The 22,532-nt window shown below is 36.0% G+C and overlaps 1 protein-coding gene across 2 annotated transcripts in view; it reads left to right on the top strand.

Moving 5' to 3' along the window:
- The window catches only part of LOC117232406 (CCR4-NOT transcription complex subunit 6-like), a 44,795-nt gene extending 23,959 nt beyond the window's left edge, over positions 1–20,836 (top strand). Inside the window, exon 4 of one of the 2 annotated variants that reach the window (XM_033491752.1) lies at positions 20,656–20,836. In XM_033491752.1, coding sequence (XP_033347643.1) covers positions 20,656–20,735 — 80 coding nt within the window. In that variant the 3' untranslated portion in view covers positions 20,736–20,836. The remainder of the gene's footprint in view (positions 1–20,655) is intronic. The other variant, XM_033491753.1, reaches the window with a different exon arrangement.
- The last annotated feature ends 1,696 nt before the right edge of the window (positions 20,837–22,532 follow it).

The raw sequence follows: 22,532 nt of genomic DNA, 5'->3' as shown, positions 1-22,532 counted from the left end.
AGATGTGCCGCCAGTGCTGGCACGTGTATGCTCTTCCGAGAATTCGGCGGAAAGAGTGTGAAGATATCGATGGTACATTGGGCACGTCGGTGTTGCGCTTTGGCGGCGTCGCGCTTTGCATCCGGAGCCGTTGAAAAGTTCCGTGGCCCGTGCCGCCACAGATTCTTTGATACTTTAGAAATCACCGAGAAGCAATTTGTATGTAAAGAGAAGGAAAACGATTCTTCGTAGATCGTTTTTTTACGCCATTCTTCGTGTTCCATTCGGCGATCTTGATAATAGAAAGCGTCAATTAAATGGACCAAGAGGGAACGTGGAACAGCGTCACCTAGGACACAGCAGATAGCAAGGACTATAAGTTTGGTCGGGGAATTTTTACGAAACCGTTGATGGAACGCAACCCTTCAAAATGTATTATATCAACGCTTCTAAACTATCTCGACGGACGTTATTTAAGCCAATGGAGTTACGAAGTTTGAGAGATGGCAAACTTTTGTAATTTCCCAATAATCTCTCTAAACCGCGACAATTCTAAAGTTTAATTTTCTTCGTGATCCTCGAGGGACAAAACAATATCGCTTAGAGGAAATACGGCGAGACACGATGAAAATATTATTCGCGGTGGGAGTTTTGGGTCGGACGTTATAAACTTGTTTACGTACTTGGTCGACCTTGGTTTCTTCAAAGAGCATTATTTTAACGATATCTTTTTTTTTTTATTTATTTATTAAAATTCTCGCATTGAGAATTTTCAGTGATTTTTTCTGGCGTGGCGCAGTGACATGGCTAATTATTTATAATAAGTTAATACTTATTATAGATAAGTATAATTTATAAGTAAGTGTTGTAGATAAGTAAATATTACTTAATATAAATATCTAATTAATTGCAATATCTGTGCCACGTGTTCTCAAAGAATAACCTAACAAACAAACACTCACCTCACTAAAGAAATAAATCAATCAAATTCAAAGATGATATGTCACTGGGGGTAGCCATCCACATGTTACTTACCAATTAAGTTAGAAAAATTTACCAAATGTCCAGCTGGACAAATTGTAAAGTATAAAATAAATAATAAAAAAAAAACGTGTTCTCAAAACGACTTATCCGAATTGTTGAAGTAATTACTTAAGAAAAATTCTATACCTTTTCTTTTGTATATCCGTGACCTGGAGACCGCTGTTACGAAGAGAATAGCACGTTGACTGCCACGCGTGTTTTCAAGGAAATCTCCGCCAGGCCAGGCGTGCCGCAGTACCAAACGTTCTCTGCTGGATACTCCCATCGATATTTTAGTAACGCGAGTCGCTCAAGCGGTGGTCTCGAGAATGGTCTCTCGTTTCGTTTGTTCGCAACATTAAAATCACTAGCTGTTGTTGAATATAACGAAGAAAAGCGTGGTATAAATTATTCCGACCAAATGGTTTCTTATGCCACTAAAATTAAAAAAGGAACAAATGGTACAGAAAACTTGGCGTTCAATTCCTTCTGGGAATTTCTCTTGTAAACGCCTTGACGGTTTACAAAATTGCAACAAGAAAAAATATAGATATTAGAATATTTAGACAATTATTAGTTGGAAAATTATTAGGATTGTCTGAAAATATAAAAAATCCTTGTCTTCGACGGAGTCAGCATAATATCGCCGTTCGGAAAAACGATTCCGGAAGAAGCATTAGACGCACGTGCAAACTACGTTATGCGAATAAAAGACGCCGAATGGACCGAACAAAGACAGAAGAGAATTTAAAGAAAACAACAACTTATTGTCCAAATTGTCCCGACCAACCTCACCTATGTATAGAATGCTTTAAAGTTTTACATTCTAAATAATTTTTTTAATAAACCATCTTCGTATTACTTTTATAACAATTCAATAGTTTTATTATCTCCTCTGGAATATCTTTTCAAATACCTACGACGATCCTTCGCAGGTAGTCAAGTAAGCGACACCCGAATACAGGTGTCGTGATGGAATTTAGTGAAAACATTCAAAATAAAGAGAAAGGTCCGTATTATTATGTCCTTGAATATAAATTTTGTTTTGGGTTACAAAGTCTAGAAACAAAAAAGCTATAAGTAGGTTTCTATTGCTGTTTCTTGTAGCTTTCAGCTACAGCTACACACCAAGGTTAACTTTTTGGTAATGACCTTTGCTATAAATATACGAACGTGCTTCTTCTATTGTATTGTAACATTGTAAGAGTGAGGATTTAAATCAGCATACATTGTACTTATTTCAATATATTTTTCTATTACAAATCCATCCACTGGTTCCTCTATCAGTCGATCTCAACATGAATGAAAGATATTTCGTTGCGTGCGATTCATATTTCATGCACGTGTCGCGGTGTATATATGTACAGGGTGTAGCATTAATAATCAGCAGACTTAATAATTGTAATTTTTTACCAGTATCAGACCGTAGAATTTGATATTATAAGGTTTCTTCGTTGTCAATTTTCTGACAACGCGTGGAAGCGAGATTTCTTCAGAAACGTTTAAACGTGTAATGGCGCAATATGGGAAAGTTTCATTTACGCTGTGATGTATTAGTTACGAGTACTTATATGCATTTATGAGACATTTCAAGACGCAAAAGTGCACGTGATAAAAATATATAAAATATAGAAAGTCTTTAACAATATTTGGCAAGTGGAACAAATCTCTACCTAGGATCTCTACTGCTCCTATCGTGTTCATAGAAATACTCGCACAGATTGCAGTCTAGTTAGGAGCAGATATTTTTTAAGTATTATCGTTGTTAAGTATGCCAGCAGAGATTCAATGTCGCTACTTTCTTGCCACACCGTACACACCATAAAGAAGTCGCTTTTGCGTGAATGGGCTTCTTCACGGACAGATAAATAGTATAATTTGAGACAAGAGCGAAGCTGAAAAAGGGGTATCGCATTTGTGTGTACTGGTCTAAACGAGATTTAATTCTTTGTGAGGATGCCGCTTCTGAAAGGGAGTTCATCCCGACGGAATTGGATTTCGATTTCTCGCGGAGTATAGAAAAAGCGTGGAAACGAGGGACAGTGAAAGCCAGCGTATTCTTCTTTTCCTTTTTCGCCTTTCGTTGAATACGAATCGCGGCACGTGGCACGGTGTACGACGGCGTCGAAACGCGGCAACTCGACGTTTCGCGACGGAAACATATTTTTCTTCACGGAAACAAAACGTTCTACGTGCTTGGAAATCTCGATCTTCCGATTCGATATCCCGGCGTAGATTTTTCCAATTAGGCTGCCCGAACATTCACGACGATGCATCTTGTGCTTGGGCTATTCGTTCCGGCAGCTTCGCAAATATCGTTTGGTATTGCGTATACCGTGGCTGCAAAATCTATCTGCATATACGTACTCTTATTTTCCAATTGAAGAAGAAGCTAATTGCAATGCTTGTTTAGTTGCACGTCACTTATTTCCAGCTGTACCATAAATACAAGTTGATTCTTCGTCTTGCGATTTGATCGAAGGATCCTAAATATGATGTTCTTTATGCCTGGAAATGTAAAATCTTGCCACGGAAAAGTCGAGTTTAATCTTTGCTGCAATATCAGTCACACGTGTGCCACGCACTAGTTGCGTACAGTGGCTCACGCAAGTATTCGAACAACCTCCGAAACGGGATAACTTTTTTAAAACTGTACCGAACGACTTGAATCCTTTTCGGAGGATACAAGGATCGGTCGACTAGGTGACGCGTAAAAGTAATTTGAAATAAATCGCAGGTAGTTGGAGTCGCAAAGAAAATAGTATTAGGTTGCCCTGAAAGTGTCTTTCTTTCGTAAACGTGTTTTTTACAACAGTGCACCTTCATACGTACAAACGTGAAACCAAGTCTGTGAAACGACGCGGTGTTTATCTCAACAGAACGAAATGGATCGTACGTAATTCGACAAAAATAATATAAAACAAAAAACGTTGTGCGTCTATTATTTTCTCATAACACGAAAGAAACTTTTCGGACAACCTAATAATAGTAAAAAAAAAAATGTAATAGTCACGCTTGGCAATTTTTGTTATGTGTGTCTGTAATGAACATCTAAACAACACATTTTGAAGAGTTACGTTAGGTGTATACATACGGAAAATTTAACATAAAGAAAAAACAAAACTGAAACGAGCAACAGGTATCGAAAGATGGACAAAATTACAGATATATTACAGTTACAAGCCGAAGGTCGTAGAAAACTGCGATTTTCATTGTCCTTAATGGTTTGTAGTTTATAGCAACGTTGCCTAATATGTATATTTATATATTTTTTTATTGCTTACCTTAACAGGATTATAATGTCACACTTGCACGTACATATCGCACATGATACTCAACACAGTATAATAAAATATATTCTACCAACATGTGCCCTAAATGAATAAATATATACCATAAATTAATTCAGTAATTATTCCTGTCGCAAACTTATTTCCCAATGTAGTGTTTTTTAGCGTTGTTTTTACGTTTCATCTTCGTGATATCAGTTTTTCAGTCGTATGAAAGTATTGCCAAATGACTTGAACCTAACAAATTATTATATAAATGCTCTGATAAATACAACGATGTACAAGCGCTTTTTGTAGCTTTGTGCATTTGTAGCCTTCATTCAGTAATTATTCTTGTCGCAAACTTATTTCCCAATGTAGTGTTTTTTAGCGTTGTTTTTACGTTTCATTTTCTTAATATCAGTTTTTCAGTCGTATGAAAGTATTGCCAAATGACTTGAACCTAACAAATTATTCTAAAAGTGTTCTGATAAATACAACGATATACAAGCGCTTTTTGTAGCTTTGTAGATTTGTAGCCTTCATTCAGTAATTATTCCTGTCGCAAACTTATTTCCCAATGTAGTGTTTTTTAGCGTTGTTTTTACGTTTCATCTTCGTGATATCAGTTTTTCAGTCGTATGAAAGTATTGCCAAATGACTTGAACCTAACAAATTATTATATAAATGCTCTGATAAATACAACGATGTACAAGCGCTTTTTGTAGCTTTGTGCATTTGTAGCCTTCATTCAGTAATTATTCTTGTCGCAAACTTATTTCCCAATGTAGTGTTTTTTAGCGTTGTTTTTACGTTTCATTTTCTTAATATCAGTTTTTCAGTCGTATGAAAGTATTGCCAAATGACTTGAACCTAACAAATTATTCTAAAAGTGTTCTGATAAATACAACGATATACAAGCGCTTTTTGTAGCTTTGTAGATTTGTGGTCTTGCGATTTTCGAATAAACACGATCTTGAAAGATAAAGTCTCGAAGGGATGTATGGTTCACCGAGTTACGTCATTTAAGTAATTCAAGAAAAGAAGAAAGGATAACGAAAAAAGGAAGGCGAGCCAGGCAAGCGTCATTAAGCTTTGAAGTAGCTCTCTGCTTTCGCATAGTTTTCTGTCTTCTTCATGAGAATTCTGCCGGGTTTTATGTCGTTCATAAAATTCAACGGTATTCTACGTTATTCACGATTTTATTTTTTCTCCTTTTCTGCCTGTTATGAAAACGCAGAACTTCGCCCGTGTACCCTTTTTTATGTGTTCGAGGTTCAACTTTATAAAGCGGTCGATCGAACATTTCTGAACTTCGCGGACGTTTCTCTTCAGTATGTATAGAGTTTGCAATTTTAGAAAAATACTGCCCAAGTGATTAAAAACTTATGAGAAAAGATTAAAAGAGCAGAGTCGTTGATTCTAGAAAATCTGGAATTAAACTTTGTTGGAAATTTGTATAGTAGTAGACCGTTTTGCCTAATACCCGTTATTTGTCAAATATATTTCATTTCAACTTTTCGACTGATTTTTAAAGTCGCTAGTATATTTGATTAATTGATCTGACAAATGAAATATTTGATGTTCTAACTTTCACAATCAGATAGCGTGTTCGAGTTTCCTGTCGATGATATTTACGTTCCAGCGTTTTTTTGGAATACTAAATTATATTTAAAATTATAAATATGTAAGAAGAAAATATTTGATTATTTTACTGCTTGTTTATAGAAACGTATTTTCAGGTTAGCATATTTTCGCTATATATTTATTTGTTTTGTATCTCGGTCGAAATCTTCCTTTGCCAAGCTATTTTAGCACTTCCATGAAATATAATATGACACATTGGAAAATGTGAAACCGACATAAAAATGAAATTTATCTGGCATACTAAAACGATACTTTCACTCTTCCAAACGTGTTTAAACGTTACTTAAAAATACGAGTCGTTATAAATCAGGCGAAATTAAAAGGAATTAAAGAAACGAAACAGTTTCTCAACTTTTGACACAAAAAGAAAATTTCGTTATATTTTATCTTTCAAACAACATGTATTCATAAAATTATCGCGTTAAATCTTTATTTGAAATCGACTAACAATTATTACTAAATATTTTTCTTTTACCGAATTGTCGCTTGCTATTACCATTTATATACGTTTATAGGTATATTATTCTTTAGAAGAATTTTAGCTATCTCATCGTTCGTGCTTTACCTTCTGTTCCTCGTATACGTCACGGAAAGTGTTTAGACAGAATACAATGTCTTATCGATCCGCTGAGACCTTGTTCAATTTAGATTACATCGGAACGAAGTACGGATGGGAGGCCAATGTGCGAGCAATTAAGTCCTAAAACACGTTACTCCCTTAAGAGTACTTCTCTGACACGTGTTGAAGTTAAATTGCGATTGAAAATAATCGTTTCAACGACCACGTATTGTTTTCAAATTCTGTGAATCTGTTTGCAAATAATTTCCGTGTTATTTTCAGTATTTTTCAGTGCGAAACAACGACGGAAACCGGATAATTGTTACAGATTTCCGATCGAAAAATAATCGTTTCAACAACTGTGTATTGTTTTCAATCCTATGGTCTGTTTGCAGTGTAATTTTCCCGTTATTTTTACTATTTTGTGTAGCGAAGCGATGGTTCAAGTGCGATAAGCCATGGCTCAAGTCGGATAATTGTTACACATTTCTCGGTAATCCGGATTCTTCTACAAAACAGTGTTGGCCTTTAGCGAAACACTTGTTCGAAGAGAACTTTCATCGAATCGTTCAGTCCGAACTGCCAAACCGGAATTTCCGTTTCTTATTTCTTATCTGCGTTATCTTGCAGTGCGAAACAATAGCGAAAACCGTATAATTGTTACGGATTTGCAATTGAAAACAATAATTGTCTCAACCGCTGTGTATCGTTTTCGATCCTATGGGTCTCTTTGCCGATAATTTCCATCTTATTTTTAGCGTCTTGTCGGATAATTGTTACATATCGTTCGACGATTCCGGTCCCATTCTTTTTTCTAATTTCTCTGCAAGACTGTGACTTGGTCTTCGCTGAAACGTTTGTTCGAGCAGAAGTTTCGGCAAATTTTGCAGGCCGTCGAATTGCAATTTTGTATTCTCATTTCCGTTATCTTGCGCCGCAAAGCAATGACAAACATCGGGCGATCTTATGTTGAATCCTTTTGCAAAATCGACTTGGTCTTGGGCGAAGACGTTGCCCGACAAGTTCCACCAAATTTTCAAACGCACACTGTCCGGATCGCAATTTGTATTTCTTAAACACGAACCTACAAAACTCATTCCAATTAAGTGGAAACGGAGCGTTTCGAGATGTAGAGTGAATCGTAAAAGGAGGACATCGGGAGACGAGAACGGAGAAGGTTTCCGAGCACGCAAGAAAGGAGCGGGTCAGTTGGCGGCATGGCGGGAAAGGGGAAGGTAACTTTCTCCGGTGATCGTCCTACTAACCGCAATATCATCGGCTCAAAGATTTTTATGTATATCTACTATATTCTCCGCTCGCTCACAGATTTCCCTTCTATATGCTTTTATCCTCTCTTGCCGCGATTTGACCTCCATTTCCTATCTTTTATCTATTTATTGAGTAGGTGAAAGAGGCAGACGCGCATATATCGAGGTTGTGTATTGGAAAGGATCTCGCAGAAATTTGTGTCGTAGATAGGGGAAATACGCTCGTTATGATTTACAAAAGATGAATACCACCGATAATACGTACTCTGCTTTCAATGCGTTCAGTTTGCGTACTTTTGCCCCGAAAATGCTTCGTATAGATCGATAATTCTGCTCGGCGATATTTAACTGTAATTTACATTCTCTATATTTCGCGCTTTATCGCGTGAAACGTGCAACATGGATTAAAATCTACGCAGAAATGAATTCCACTGTGTTTCTCGAGTCATCTCCGAGTCAAACGTGTTTTTCTATTTTTTACCGAATCTCTGTAGTCTGAGGAAAATATGTCGCAATTATGAAATCGAAAGACTCTTTTTTTTTTTATTTAGTTGTTTACATTCACAATTTGTCCGATTTGGACATTTGGTAGAATTTTTTGGCTGTTTGATTGTCACGTGGGTGGCTACCCCCCAGCGGGGTACCATCTTCGCGTTTGTTAGGTTATATCCTGAAAGACTCATAAAATGTTATTAAAGGTACCTTTGTTTATTCAGAAACAGAATGGTAAAGAAAGATCGAAAATTGCATCGATCAACTCTTACGATAAATGTTATCAATCGATGTTATCAGTGTAACAATACACAAGAGGCAAGGTATTTCAAGTGGCAAATGATTTAACGTAAAATTAGATTGAATAGGTCACGTTTAATAGATGGTGGAGCTTTGATATCAAAGACGTTGTTTTTCGAAAATATGGACACCTGTCTTTTTTTTTAACAAAATGTAATTTAGTTGCAAAGTTATACGTAGACAGAGCGATTTTATTTTTCACTAAATCTGTCGTGAAATATTTACACGACAAAATTTATTTTTGAAAGTTAATGTGCCGTGGAAATAATTAAAAATATTGACATTTGCAAGCGTTAAACATTACAGAGCATTATTTTCTTATTTAAGGAATTGGTACCTACAGCTCGTTTGGTAGTCGAACTGTAAATAAAATAGGAAAGGTTCTTCCAGATGAATAGACAGATTATTGCGACTAACCCGAATGATATTTTAAGCCGCTTAACGCTTTGACGAATTGTTTTAATTTGAAATCAAAATTGAATTTTCATCACTGAGAAGGTCTTAACCCTCGTTCGTTCTTTTTCTATTTTCGTAACTTCGTATATTGACACAGTGGTAAGATACCGATAAAATGAAAAGATAATTAGTTTTGCTGTTTGTCGTTCACGCGCATTCACATTGATTTTCCTTCAAACGTATCGAATTCTATTCGCGTGCCAAAGTCGGCAAGTTTCAGAAAAATTGTTCTACAAATGACCGAATAATATGTTTTGCGAGAGAGTTTTGTTTTGTGTCAAATCGACACACCGGGACAGTTGTAGATTAAACAAACAATGTATATTTCATACAACATAGACAGACGAAAGAAAAAATACATGAGAAGTACAAGGACATCACAATTTTACAAAATGGATTTACATACGATAAGAGCAACGAATGTAATATACGTGTACTACAAAGTATTAGGTTGTCCGAAAGGTTTCTCTCGTTTTATGAGGAAATAATAGACGCACAACGTTTTCTTGATTTATATTATTTTGTCGAATTACGTACGATCCATTTCGTTCTGTTGAGATAAACACCGCGCCATTTCACAGACTTTTGTTTGTATGAAGGTGCACTGTTGATAAGAACACATTTGCGAAGGAAACTTTCAGGAAGGACTTTTCGGACAAGCTAATAGAAGACTGTTACGAACATGGTGGAAAATTTATAGTAGAAAATTTCCTGAAATTCATAGTGTATCTATTCTGAACTTTCTTTCATCTTTTCTACGTATGTCTGTTAAAATTCGCGAGAAGAAGAATTAATTCGTCGTTATTTCGGAAATTTTGCTAACGTTCGAGCATTGATCGACGCGTCCACGTATTTAGGAGCAGCAACAAAAATAACGTAGGCAGACAATTAACCGTAAAGTATTAGCATCTCTGTTTAATGGTTACTTTGTTGAGCGTTGAATTGCCACCGGTTAGGCGATAGTTTCAAGTTAATTCCCCGGCTAGATCAAAGACGGGAAAGCGGCAGTCGCGTGTAATCGCGTGTAGCTTTCCGAGTATGTACATATATAGGTAGACTCTCGAAATTGCGGCTGCTCCGACTATTAAACTGAAGTGCGAACGTGGTTGGAGAAAATAAGTGGGTTATTCACGCACGTTCTATAATCGTCAAAGCGGCAGACAGCGCGAAACGCCTCCGGAGCCCGGAGTTATTTCCTGCGACACGGTACCGTCTACTACGCTGCAAGACGGAAATCCGGCAGTGTCGCGAGGAGAGAAACTAAAAAGGGGTGTGGAGGAAGCGCGATTTCACGAGGTGACAATTCCTTTGACTGGGACGCGCAACGAGAGTCGGCCGAGGCTGGATATTAGAAGGGATACCCGCCGGCTGCCACTCTCGTTTCGCCAGTTTCGCGAGTGCGTCCGGGATGTCATCTTTATGCGATGTATACAGAATCCCAGTATTGTGGCACGCTTTCAGGAAAATAAGACAACCCATCATCGATCCGTCGAACGATTATTTTAAAGCTCGTTTTGGACAGTACGGTTACAGAAAAATAAAAGAAACCTGACAAACTGCTAAAACATTGCCAAATCTTGTTTGGAACGTTGCTTTAAACCTCGTTAGACTCTGAAGAACTCGTATGTTCAACATCGGAGTGTTGCAAATATCTCGTCAATTGTGTAATACAATTAGGAGTTTTATTTGTTTACATCGATCGTACTTTTCGCCTGTCTCGGTCAATTCTGGTATTCTTGTTAATGTTAGGATTTTCATGGTCATATCAGATATTTATTTTATTATGTTTCGTTATATCGTTGGACGATCAATCACTTTTATCGAATCTGGCTTACGTATTTGTCTATCTACGCCTAACTCGGCGTATACACCGAGTTAGTTTGTTTTAATGGGATTTTTTGATGTTGTTTACAAGCAGCCTCTAGCATCCCCAAGCTTCGTTCACGTTAGGCAATTTTCGGTCAAACGACCGAGTCGATCGAAGTTGTTTATATTCGTCCGTGTAAACACAGTGCCAAGCAAATTGAAATGACTTTCAATATTCCATTAGATCGTTCACCCTTCAGCCGGAGATAGTCTATTCCTCCGTTGTTTAGTCGAACGACTTGGTCATTTCAATTGTAGCTGCCTGATGCAAAGATGGTCCGAGTCGTTGAAGACAGAGTTCGTACGAGTTGATCTCTAGTCCCCTTTCCCTTTCTTTACAATATACTATGCAATATCTATACGTATACTTACTGAGAATCTCCAGGGCAAACTAGATCTTGAGAGTCCCTGGAGACGACTCACCGAATCTCGTAGAAACTTGCTACGTTGTATTTTCCATTTAGTGGTAGCTCCACTAAATTAAGGAATGGTTATCGAGGAATAATATAGTCGAATGTTTGACCTCGTATTTTCTTACCTAACATAGGACAGTATCGTTTAATCATAAGCTGTTAACAATTCCACAAATTGGACTTAAACTTTGGACTATTTGACTCAGATGAAATTCTTTCAACGAGATCTGGACTCGTCGTAAACTCGAGGCTCGCAAATATATTTATCGATATAGATGCGTTACAAGTTTAGCAGCAGTCGTAATACGTATGAACGGGATTGTACGTACACGTTCAAGGACATCACCGAACAACCGGTCTAAGCAAAGAAGAATAGAAAATGCAGGCGCACATCCATACACACAGATGCGATATTCAGCCAGCGTACCGCTCTTGCCACAATAGGCCAACCTATTACAAGATGCAGGAGGCACCGTTGCTGAAATAAATGTGCTTCCTTTTGAACGAATATTCACGGAGATCTACTCAGCCGATGCCGACTGTTTTGTGCCTGTTACTGCCTCGCTTCTTTTTACCAACCTGCCCCGTCGAGGTGAAAAGCAAGAAAGCGAGAGAAAGCGGACGAGAACAGAAAAGCTACTGGCTTTCCCTCCATCCCTGTAAATTTTCATACTCTCCGCCTTGTATCTTGCATTGTTGTAACTCTTATTCCCTACGAATTATTTGTTGCGATGGATAGCTTTGTTCGCGATAGACACCATAATTACGTATTGTCCATTTCGTAACGTGCGATTCTATTTTATCGTTGTACGCTTGTAACCTTGTAATACCCATTGTTCATTTTGAACGTCCTTCTTTTACAGACGTTTTATTTTAGTGTTGTAGGTCGAAAGTATGTCGATTTCAGTGAGACGGTTGAGCGTGGTTTTGGGAATAAAAATTGAGGAGGATTTCGATTATTCGACGTAGTCGTGAGAAATATTCTTCTGATAATCGAATAACTCTGTTCTCATTTCAGAGATTATTTGTTTTAAATTATTTTGTAATACGATAATATTAAACACGGAGGTTTTAAATAGAAGTATCGTAGTTTATTTCAGTTTCTATTCTTGTTCTTCGATCTTCTTACAAGAGAAGCTCTAAATTTCAAAATTAATTAATCGTGAATTTTTATGTATTTCTGCATTAATTGAAGGCTCAATTGCACGTATAAATCACGTAATAATACTCCAATTATTCGATTATATGTAAAATATTTACGTTCTTATACGTACCAGAGTAAATTACTGTTCGTGACCTTTTCTGGATGAGAATGAGATGTACATTTTTATTTTCATATCTCATATGGAAAGTAAGTAAAATATCTTGATAGTGAATTTAGATTAATCTATTTAAATCGTGGATTTTCATGCAAATTCATATTTCTGTGCAAATAATTGCTACATTCTTTACGTTATTTCTAAACCTGTTACATTTTTCTAACATCAAAGAAACGTGTCTTCAGCTTGAACAAAATATGAAAAGAATCTTATTGATGATGATCTCTCGCTACAATTTCATATAAACAAACCTACCTTCTGTTTGCTAAAATAAAATCGAGATTGAAATGTAAAAAGCTTTAATGTAGCTTTTTAAAAACTGCATTTGCACAATGCTTGGTTTCACCTATTAAATACTGCAACAGATATTTCCGATATTTTCTATATTTTCGTGTATCAAGTACAGCATATAGATTTCTGCGTGCTCAAAAATTCTCATAAACGCATAAAAGTTCGCAGTTCGATACTAATATTGAAAGGAAATTTAGAGAAAGCTCAATATAACGCGTTGGTCGCCCAGCGGAGCCCAAATCCGACCGCCGATACGTAAATAGAGCGACAAGCGGAAATTCATTGTTTATCGCCTTCGATTCATTGTAAAGAAAAGATTATTTAGTTCTGAAACGAAGAAAACGATAAGCTTTCCAGAGTATTCCGAGGGATCTCATGACAGATATCTCAGATTTTTCATTTAGTCGAGAAGCATACTTGTGAGACGTACGTCAGTGATCTTTTCATCCTCAAAATGTTCAGTAAACAACGTGAAAATATATTTAAAAGCGAGGAGAGTAGCGATGACGGAGTCTACGACTATTGTTCGAAGTGCCCAAATCACCTCAATTGTGTTTGGAACGTTTTAACAAATACCATGCGATATAGCATAATGTAATATTTTATCCAGGATATAAATTAATAAGAAGTATGGTACAATGTGTTTTTAATATTTTTATGTTGTATATCCCATATATAATGTCCTATATTTAATTAACTCGAAGAAGAAGAGCGTCACCTATATTTGGGTGACGGGACCTCCACGGAAGTATACCCGTCACATAGATATGGGTGACGTGACGACCAACGTGTTGAGAATCTACTACGCTCGATATTCTAAAGTAAATATGCAGTTCTATTTCTCTAAACGATAATTTAGACCCGGTACTTCTGCGTACACTGTATGATATTACGATGCTCCAGGTATATTTTATTGTTCGCTCGTAACCAACGATATTGCGGCTGCTGGTTATGTTTCAACGTTAAATTAATGACGGTGGAGTCTATTTGGTGCGAAGTGGTAACGAAGGTAGCTGTGGTGTACCCTTGATTCACTCTGTTTGTTCCTTCCAACATGTGCTCTATCGACTAAAATCTGTAACGTGTACACACAGTATAATTTATTAGAAAACGTTATACGATACGTTTCACGTCGTACAAAAGATTTATCTGTATATGTAAGAAATTTTCATTTTTTGACAAAACAAATCTTCGCTTTTCTACGCTCTGCAAATCGTCCTTTCGTTAAACTTGCTTGCTTGACTGCAGTTAGGTTAAATAGTTTATTGTTTCTAATTGACTGAAGTGGTGACTCGTGTCACTTCCCCTGAGAAGCGTTTAATAAATACGCTCGTGAGAGGATCGTAAGGGGAATTTGACTATCGTCTGTGCTTCCATTGGATCGCAAACGTCATAAATTACAGCGACTGTTGTAACAATCGACATACCGCTGAGAAACATTTTACTTTCATAGATGCGTACTTCTTCGGCTCATTAGTCTCAGATCGTTTGAGTGTCAAGCTATAGATACGATAGAGAGGATTGTTGCAAGATAACAGAGAGACTCGTGATTCTAGCAATACATTTAAAATTAGTTGGCACTTGAATGATGGCACGGCGCTGTGAATGATCACCGACAAACACGTTTTCTGCTTTGTTTCTTCAATATTTCCAAGAAACTAGTGGATATGTTAAGTGAAACTGTTTTCGTAAAGAATAAATTGAACGCTGTAAAATACCAGGAGATGTTACACGGCGAACTATTGTTTTTCGTAACCGAAATAGAAGACAAAAAGACGATTTTTCAATGAAAATGAATTCTTCAATGATTCTTCAATGAAAGAAACAATGCTCCTATTCACACAATTCGCCAGTACGAAAAATTGGTTCCAAGATCTCGGAATAGAATTATTACGATGACTAGCATTGAGTCCTAATCTGAACCCGATCGAGACCCTGCGGGGAATTTCAGTGAGAAAAGTTCACGTTCAGAAGAAGCCACTTATAGAAAATGTTGAACTTAAAAAAAAAAAAAAATATCCGCGTGCGTAGATGTTCGAAACAAAACTTTAAATAAGTTAATGGATAGTGTACCAGACGGATTAATAGGAGTAATAAAAAATTAAGAGAATACACTAAATATCGAATGAAAAGGTAGCAAAATCGATATCGAGTTTATATATTTTTAACAGCCAAAGATACAAGTTTAGAAGAAGATTTAATTTCTTCCAGACTTCGAAAGAAGAAGACTTCTGTTTGTAGTATCCTCAGTTTTGCTTCATACGTACTATAATAATACGAAATTACGTGAATTTTTATTTCAATATTACAAAAGATCTAAAAATGGGCTTGAGTTTATTCACGGTGCTATGTATATCATACGACGCGTTGATTCCAAAAAAAGATTGCGCGTATTATTTTGTCATTATCTCTTATATCTTAACAACATCCACGTGTCGTTATCCTAAATCCTATAAGTGACAGTATATGTTTATCCCGCATCAAAAGTTCTTCACGAACTTGTATTAGGCCACCCGAAAAGTTTCTGTCGTTTTATGAGGAAATTATGGATGCACAACATTTTTCGTTTTATATTATTTTATCGAATTACGTATGATCCATTTTCTTCTATCAAGATAAAGATCACAACGTTCGACAGATTAGGTTTCGTGTTTGTATCAAGATGCATCGTTGTAAAAGACGTGTCTGTAAAAGAAAGACACTTTTCGGACAACCTAACAGTTCAGTGGGTCCCAAAGTAAGTCGAATAAAGTAGGATAAAACTGTAAGAAATGGATTAATAATAACGATAAGCTGACAATAGATATCCATAGCACTATGTGTTAACACGATTCCCATGACAAATCTACCAAGTTTTCGTAGCGTTTTCATTTTTGCGAAGGACGGTCCAACGGGGGAAAATAAATATTGAAACTTTTGTGTATCATCCTCCGGAGTGCTTTAAATTTGGAGCTATCAAATATAACGTGAACCACTTTGTTTCAAATATATCATCGTTATTGTCGCTTTCTGAATAGCTTTCCTGCCATTGTGTTATACTTGGGCTGTTAAATATTACCTTCTTTTTTCACGTGCAACATTATACGATGAAAACTTATTATTTCGGAAATGTATCAAGTGTCTTGATTCAGAGTATCGTTTCATTGTCCCACAAAATGTACGTTTAATAAGATACCATGGAGAAGCCATCGTTTCCCGATAAAGGACCGCGCTGCTATTAAGTACACGCCAACTAATTAACTTAGCAGGTCGAAGCCTCCGTTCTTCTTCGAAATCTTCCGCAACTGTTGCCGAGGAAATTGATATTCATGGTCGATGTAACTTTCTGGCTTCTGCAAGTGACAGTACGGAAAAGAGTTGATTCGCGGAAAGGAAGGTCGCGACGCCTGGTCGAGTTGTGTCGTTGATGTCGGATTGGTCATCCTTAATTATACTCCGGCCACGGTAGAAATTGTAGCGACCGCGATCCACGAATACCTGGTGCTATTCGATGCTACATATCGAGCAGGAAGAATCTCATGCTCGTGCTAGGTTCACTCAGACGATATTACGGTCGAAAGCTAGCGCATGTAGACGTACACGCGGTTCTACAGATGGAAACGCATCTATTCGACTCTGGAATTTCATATCACGTGGCAGAAGGGATAGTACGCCCGAGCATTAATTTCAAAACGTACCGTGCTGATGCGAGTTTGAGAGATGATGATGCATTCTGGGACATTCTGCGATCTCCAGAGATCTCCGAATGCCACTCGCAACAGCAGTGAATCGTACTTCGGTTCTCAAGTTATTCGATAAGAACCTCTTTTCTTCGGTATGTTCCGCGGATTTAACGCTTAACGTTTCTTTAATTCGTCCTGTTGACGCGTTAAGGGCCAACGTTACGTCAACGCAACGTCTCGTTTGTAATTTCCTTTCGATCAGTTCGCGTTATCGAATTCTATCAAATTGGTGTTGTAATGGCGAAGAGGAATTCCGAGAATTTAAGTCAGCCTTCTTTTCATTGCTACTTTTTCCTCAGGAAACACCCAACAGATCTCATAAAGGATATAACCTAACAAACACGAAGATGGTACCCCGCTGGGGGTAGCCACCTACATGATAGTCAAACAGCCAAAAAATTCTACCACATGTCCAAATCGGACAAATTGTGAATGTAAACAACTAAATAAAAAAAAAAAACTTTTTCCTCCATCTAAGTTCCTCTTACGAAGTTTGAAGAAATCGAAGTGTCTTACAGCACAGCGATGTGCTTATTCTGTTTTCGAATTATAGCACTTCTTCCCTTGCGTCTAATTGCTCACTCATTTCGCTTGCGTCTCTTTGATAAACTTCGGTGTACGTGAATTTTACAATCTCGTCGCTTGGTACTTAATGGGTCGACAAAGAAATCCAAATACCGAGAAACTACGTTTATTTGGAACAAATTTTAGCGAATATCGGATCAAGTGAACTCCTGCCAGCCGAATCCTCTCATTTGTATGTGGATTCTTTCTACGTAAACGAAAAATCATGGGAATCAGTGCGCTCCTACCATACGAATTCCAATAAAATTAAACAAACTATTCGTCCCCCGACAAGTTCGTAGGAATACGATTTTCTTGTATCTGTTCTATTCATTTTTACCATTCACGGTTCTATGAGAATGTACGTTACTCGTAACACGATCGATAAATTTAACATTTATCGCTAAACATTATCTGTGTACGTGGTACAGCCACTGGACAAGGAAAAATGAGTAAACATTATTACAGTGTACCGTTTTGCTATTTGCTAGACATTTCTTAACACTCGTTAACGTAGTAATTGTGACATTTCTCTAATGTTTTCACGATCTCTGTCTCCCACCGTTCGAACGTTTCCTGGCAACGGTATTTCCATCGTATCGGTACCGTGTATTTCATCTGATGTGCTGCAGCGCAACGGCTCTCTTTCTCTCTCATTAGATATTCGTATCTATTTAATGAGTAGAAATACGTACACGTCTGCTAGAACATAGAATCGTTTTAACGCTTTATTGCGATCGATTGAATAGTCGGTACCGTTATGTCCAGCAGGATTTCGGGATCGTGGTACGTTGTTACCAATGAAATGAGGGATTAGAAGCGATGGAGCGTCATCTTCACCGGCCTATAAATGAACTGTATTTCTTTTAGACCTGTTTCGCACGACCCTTTGCACTCGATACCGTACACTTCTGTCTTGAGCGATGATTCACGGTCCTAGCTTTTCTGACTAATGAAACTGTACATCTGCCGGGGAATTATTCCGTCTTAAAAGAAACCGAAATTTTGAATAATTAAATCCACGTACAAATGTAGAACGATCATAATTTACAAATATAAAAATATCTGTCCATTACGATAATCAAAATAGATATTATATAAGAGTCACTTGTCCACCGACGAGCTTCATTATACACATAATGGCTAAATGAATATAAAATTTGTAATAAATAAAAATTCTGTAAGAGATAAAGCGGAAAACAAACTAATATCGTTTAATATTAAACTGTAATAAGCAGTTACAAACGAATACATATTTCATGAACTTATAAGTATTCAAACATTTTAGTCGATTTGTAGCAACGGTGTAAAGTGTATAAATTAACCATGAATTAATAATTAGGGGAAGCCTTCTCATGCAATTAACAGACTGTAAATATAAATTATTTATTATATATATATTCGATTTAAATTACCTGTATTAACATTTTTCGGTATCGTTACCTGTATGAAATCTTTCTATCATTCTAGAAGAACTTTCTCCATCTGTTTCGTAATTCAGAAATTAAAGGATCTGAATACAAAGAGCACGTGAAGCAACAAAATATCTGTATAAAATTCACTTACAAATATCTATTTTATTATTGCATATTGAACTTCAAAAATTTACACAATCGCGTTATAATATTCTAGCGGAACTGCAGTATAACGATGATAGAAAATAAAGTCATTGTATTGCGATTTATTTCGTCATTTTGTAATTAAGATATATCTTTCGGAAATAAATAATAAATTTAGTGTAGCTTTATTATATAAATATATATTATACAGGTGGTTGGTAACTGGTGGTACAAGCTGAAAGGGGGTGATTCTACGCGAAAAAAGAAGTCGAAAATGTAGAATAAAAATTTTTCGTTCGAGGCTTTGTTTTCGAGAAAATCGACTTTGAATTTTCGTTCGGTACGCGTGCACCTTATCACGTCTCGTTATAACGGATCTCACTGTAGATCGCTGTCTCGATGGAAAAATTAAAAAAAAAATTTTTTATTCCATATTTTCAACTACCCTTTTCGCGTAGAATCACCCCCTTTTCGCTTGTACCACCAGTTACCAACCACCATATATGTATTGTACTAAATACATTATATGAACAATATAGTTTAACATACACATACATATCAAATTAATATACATAATACATATATTTATTATATGTATACAATTATCCTCGTCTTATTATATTATGTATATAAATATAAATATAATAGATAATTGTAAAAGTTTAATATCAACAGAAAGATCGATCAAGAGATGACTTGCTTACATGTTAGATCGTAGATAATTTTCAGTTGTTGATGATTCCGGTATCACGATATCGCGGCGAATTACAAATGAATTGGTGCAGTTTGCCATGGAGATCAGTCGCAGGTGTTTGACCCCAATCAACATGCAGATGATGCATTTGTTCGAACCCATCGTTAATTCATCTATTAGACTGTCGCTACCGGTTGAACATTACGTTCGTTCACATTCATATTAATAAATGGAAATTAAATGGAAATTTTTCATGTTATTTCGTGTGCATAGCCTGGTTTTCTCGGCGGAACGTTCACGTGCCATCCATTGTGTAATATCTTTCCAGGAATATAGGTGAAATGAGGGACGTATGATTTGAATGTAATTTTACGTACCGGCGGAATAAAATTAAAGACTCACCTACTTTTTTCTAGAAAAAAGATCGCTCGTGCTGCGTCATTCGTGATTCCTACAGTTGTAATTCTGATTTCTAAAATTGTATGGCGATCGATCTATTAATAGATTCGCTGTCTGTGAATTGATATCACACTCGCGTGACATTTTTCTCGTATTTATCAAAATTTTAAACAAATATTTGATAACCTTAAAATAAAACACACAGTATCAGTTACTTTTCCAATTATTATAATTAATTAATTTTCGAAAACGCATAATACCATGTTGCTAATTATAAAAAGCAATAACTTTGTTTGAATTTCTGAATTTTAAACGAAGATAAGGTATTTTTCTTCCTGTAACTTCATTAAAATTTTTAATACTTCGTTCAAATATTTTTCAACCCTGTACAATCCTAGGCAACGTATCTTTTCTTATGTATCGTAGAAAAGCGAAAGTTTATATTAGAAATTATTTTCATAGTACAAACTTGTTTTTCCATTTCTGTTATAAATATTATGTAAACTATATCGTACTGAAATGTCTGTCAGGAATTTTCTGCCAATAGTATCTTGCCTTTTGCGTAGAAAATTCTATTTTCTTCTCGTTAATAGAATATGTATATTCTCTGTAAAAGGAAATCGAATCTAATCGTAGTAAATTATGTCTAGCCAGATGATAAATAGCCAGAGAGTGATAGATTCTGTAGCAAATAATCGTAAGAGGATAATTATTTTTAAAGTTACTCGCAGATACTCGATCTGCTTAGATGTTTATACACATGAATGATACTAATCACATACAAATGTTCGTAGATGCTGATATTAATGAGCTTATTCTTTCTATTTTGTTTCAGGTAAGCTTTTTAGAACAGGGTTACTAATGACTGTATTCGTTCTCGAAGAGAGATCGATGGTGAGTAAGCAATTCTCATAGTTATGTACGATTCGAAAAGAAATAGATAAACAATCACGTTGTTAATTACATTATTTCTGCTACTGTTAGTTCTTTTGGAAACTTCGAGTTATCTCATTATTCCTCTATTCTCTTTACTAATTTGAACCTTATGTCGATTCTATTAATCGTTAATTTACGTCCGGTCTCCTTGACAGGATATTTTTAATTAAGGTTTTTTCCTCTGTCGTATAATTATTTTAATAAAAATTTCATTTACGATATATTGTTGCGACGAATGAAACGATTGATCAACAGCGGTTCAATTTCTGTTATCGGCTTCCTTTGTGCTTTCATTCGCATTTTTAATATCGCGCAAATTTACCTTGCAGATCGTAATTACGCGAAACCGAATACGATTTACTTGCGTTATAGGAAAAAATAATTTAAATCTTTTACGACACGTCGATTATTATACTTTGTATAAAACCACGTCGATGATATTTTACGGCAATTAGCTCGTTTGTTAATTATGTGAAAATTAACTTTTACGTCGATAACGTTCTAACGGTTCCTCAATCGAGCGTGTGCATGTGTTGGTGCTTAAACACGTATAGCAGGTATTCGTTGCTACGTTAGTGAATGATTGATCGATTCGAAAGCGATTACTTGTACCTTGGGTTAACTGTAGGCATGGATTTGCACCAATTTACAACGCGATTAAGTCCACGATGTCTTGGCAATAATTAACAAGAGGAGCAGGTTAATGGTGCTCTAAGCAGAATCTACTATCTATTGTGTTCAAATTCCTCCAGTAGAACGATCGATAGAATCAACAAACAATATTTGAACGCATGCATTGAACGCGTAAAAGCATCTCCTATGAAAACAGCCACTGATTTCTAATCGCTGTAATCACCAGGCAAAATATTATCATCGGAAATATTATTATGCGTTCGTATTCCGGAGATATTTAACGGTTTACTAAATTTCTGTTTCTGAAGTATTTTGTACGAGGAAGAACTTGAGGAGAATTCGTTGATGTTTTCTAAGTATCATGCCAATAACTGTACATGCCTATTTATGAAATTATCTTTCAGAAAGAAACGTTTAACATAAAATAAATTTTATACGTCCTATTATGATGTTTACGGATTAATATTTGAATAGAATGAATATTCATAGAGAAATTAGATTTAGAAAGTTCTCGACATTTGCGTCCAAACGTCCCATTTAATATTCGATATTCCTAAACTTTGAAAGAATATCGCTTTTGAAATGACATTAAATACACACTTATATTTATTGCTTTATGTAGTAAATTATTTTGTTAGTTTACTCTAAGTTTATGATGTTGTATCATTTAGAGTGAAAAATATAATTAATCCTAGAATCGATGTATGAAATAAAACTAGTAAAAATCTTCTTCTCTTATGATACAATAGTTAACACGAAGCTATTTCTACTAAAAAAACCAGTCAAAATGACTGGTCTTTAAAAAATACGTAATAGAATATTTTTATATTTATTGATTTATTACTTTCTTACAGAAGCAATTCCATGTTGTGTAGTACATTTTTGGTATTATTAATCCATCTGGGACCATCATTCCTAAACGAGACTTGACAAATTTATAAAATTATAGAACCAGTCATTTTTGCTGGTGTGGTATTTCTAGCGTTAGCATCTAGCGATCTAGCGATTGGTACGGAATTTTCCTGATATCTGATATCATCGTATTGATGATACGCAGTCAAAATTTTGAAGTTGTACAAAACGAAGAAATTGGTTAATTGGAGTTCGATAAACAGATTGCAGCATCCTTTTACACTTTGACAA

This window comes from Bombus vosnesenskii, unplaced genomic scaffold (genome assembly GCF_011952255.1).
Source record: "Bombus vosnesenskii isolate JDL3184/JDL3185 unplaced genomic scaffold, Bvos_JDL3184-5_v1.1 scf7180000013287, whole genome shotgun sequence".
In the NCBI taxonomy this organism is placed as follows: Eukaryota; Metazoa; Arthropoda; class Insecta; order Hymenoptera; family Apidae; genus Bombus; species Bombus vosnesenskii.
This window is presented reverse-complemented; position numbering and strand designations above follow the sequence as displayed.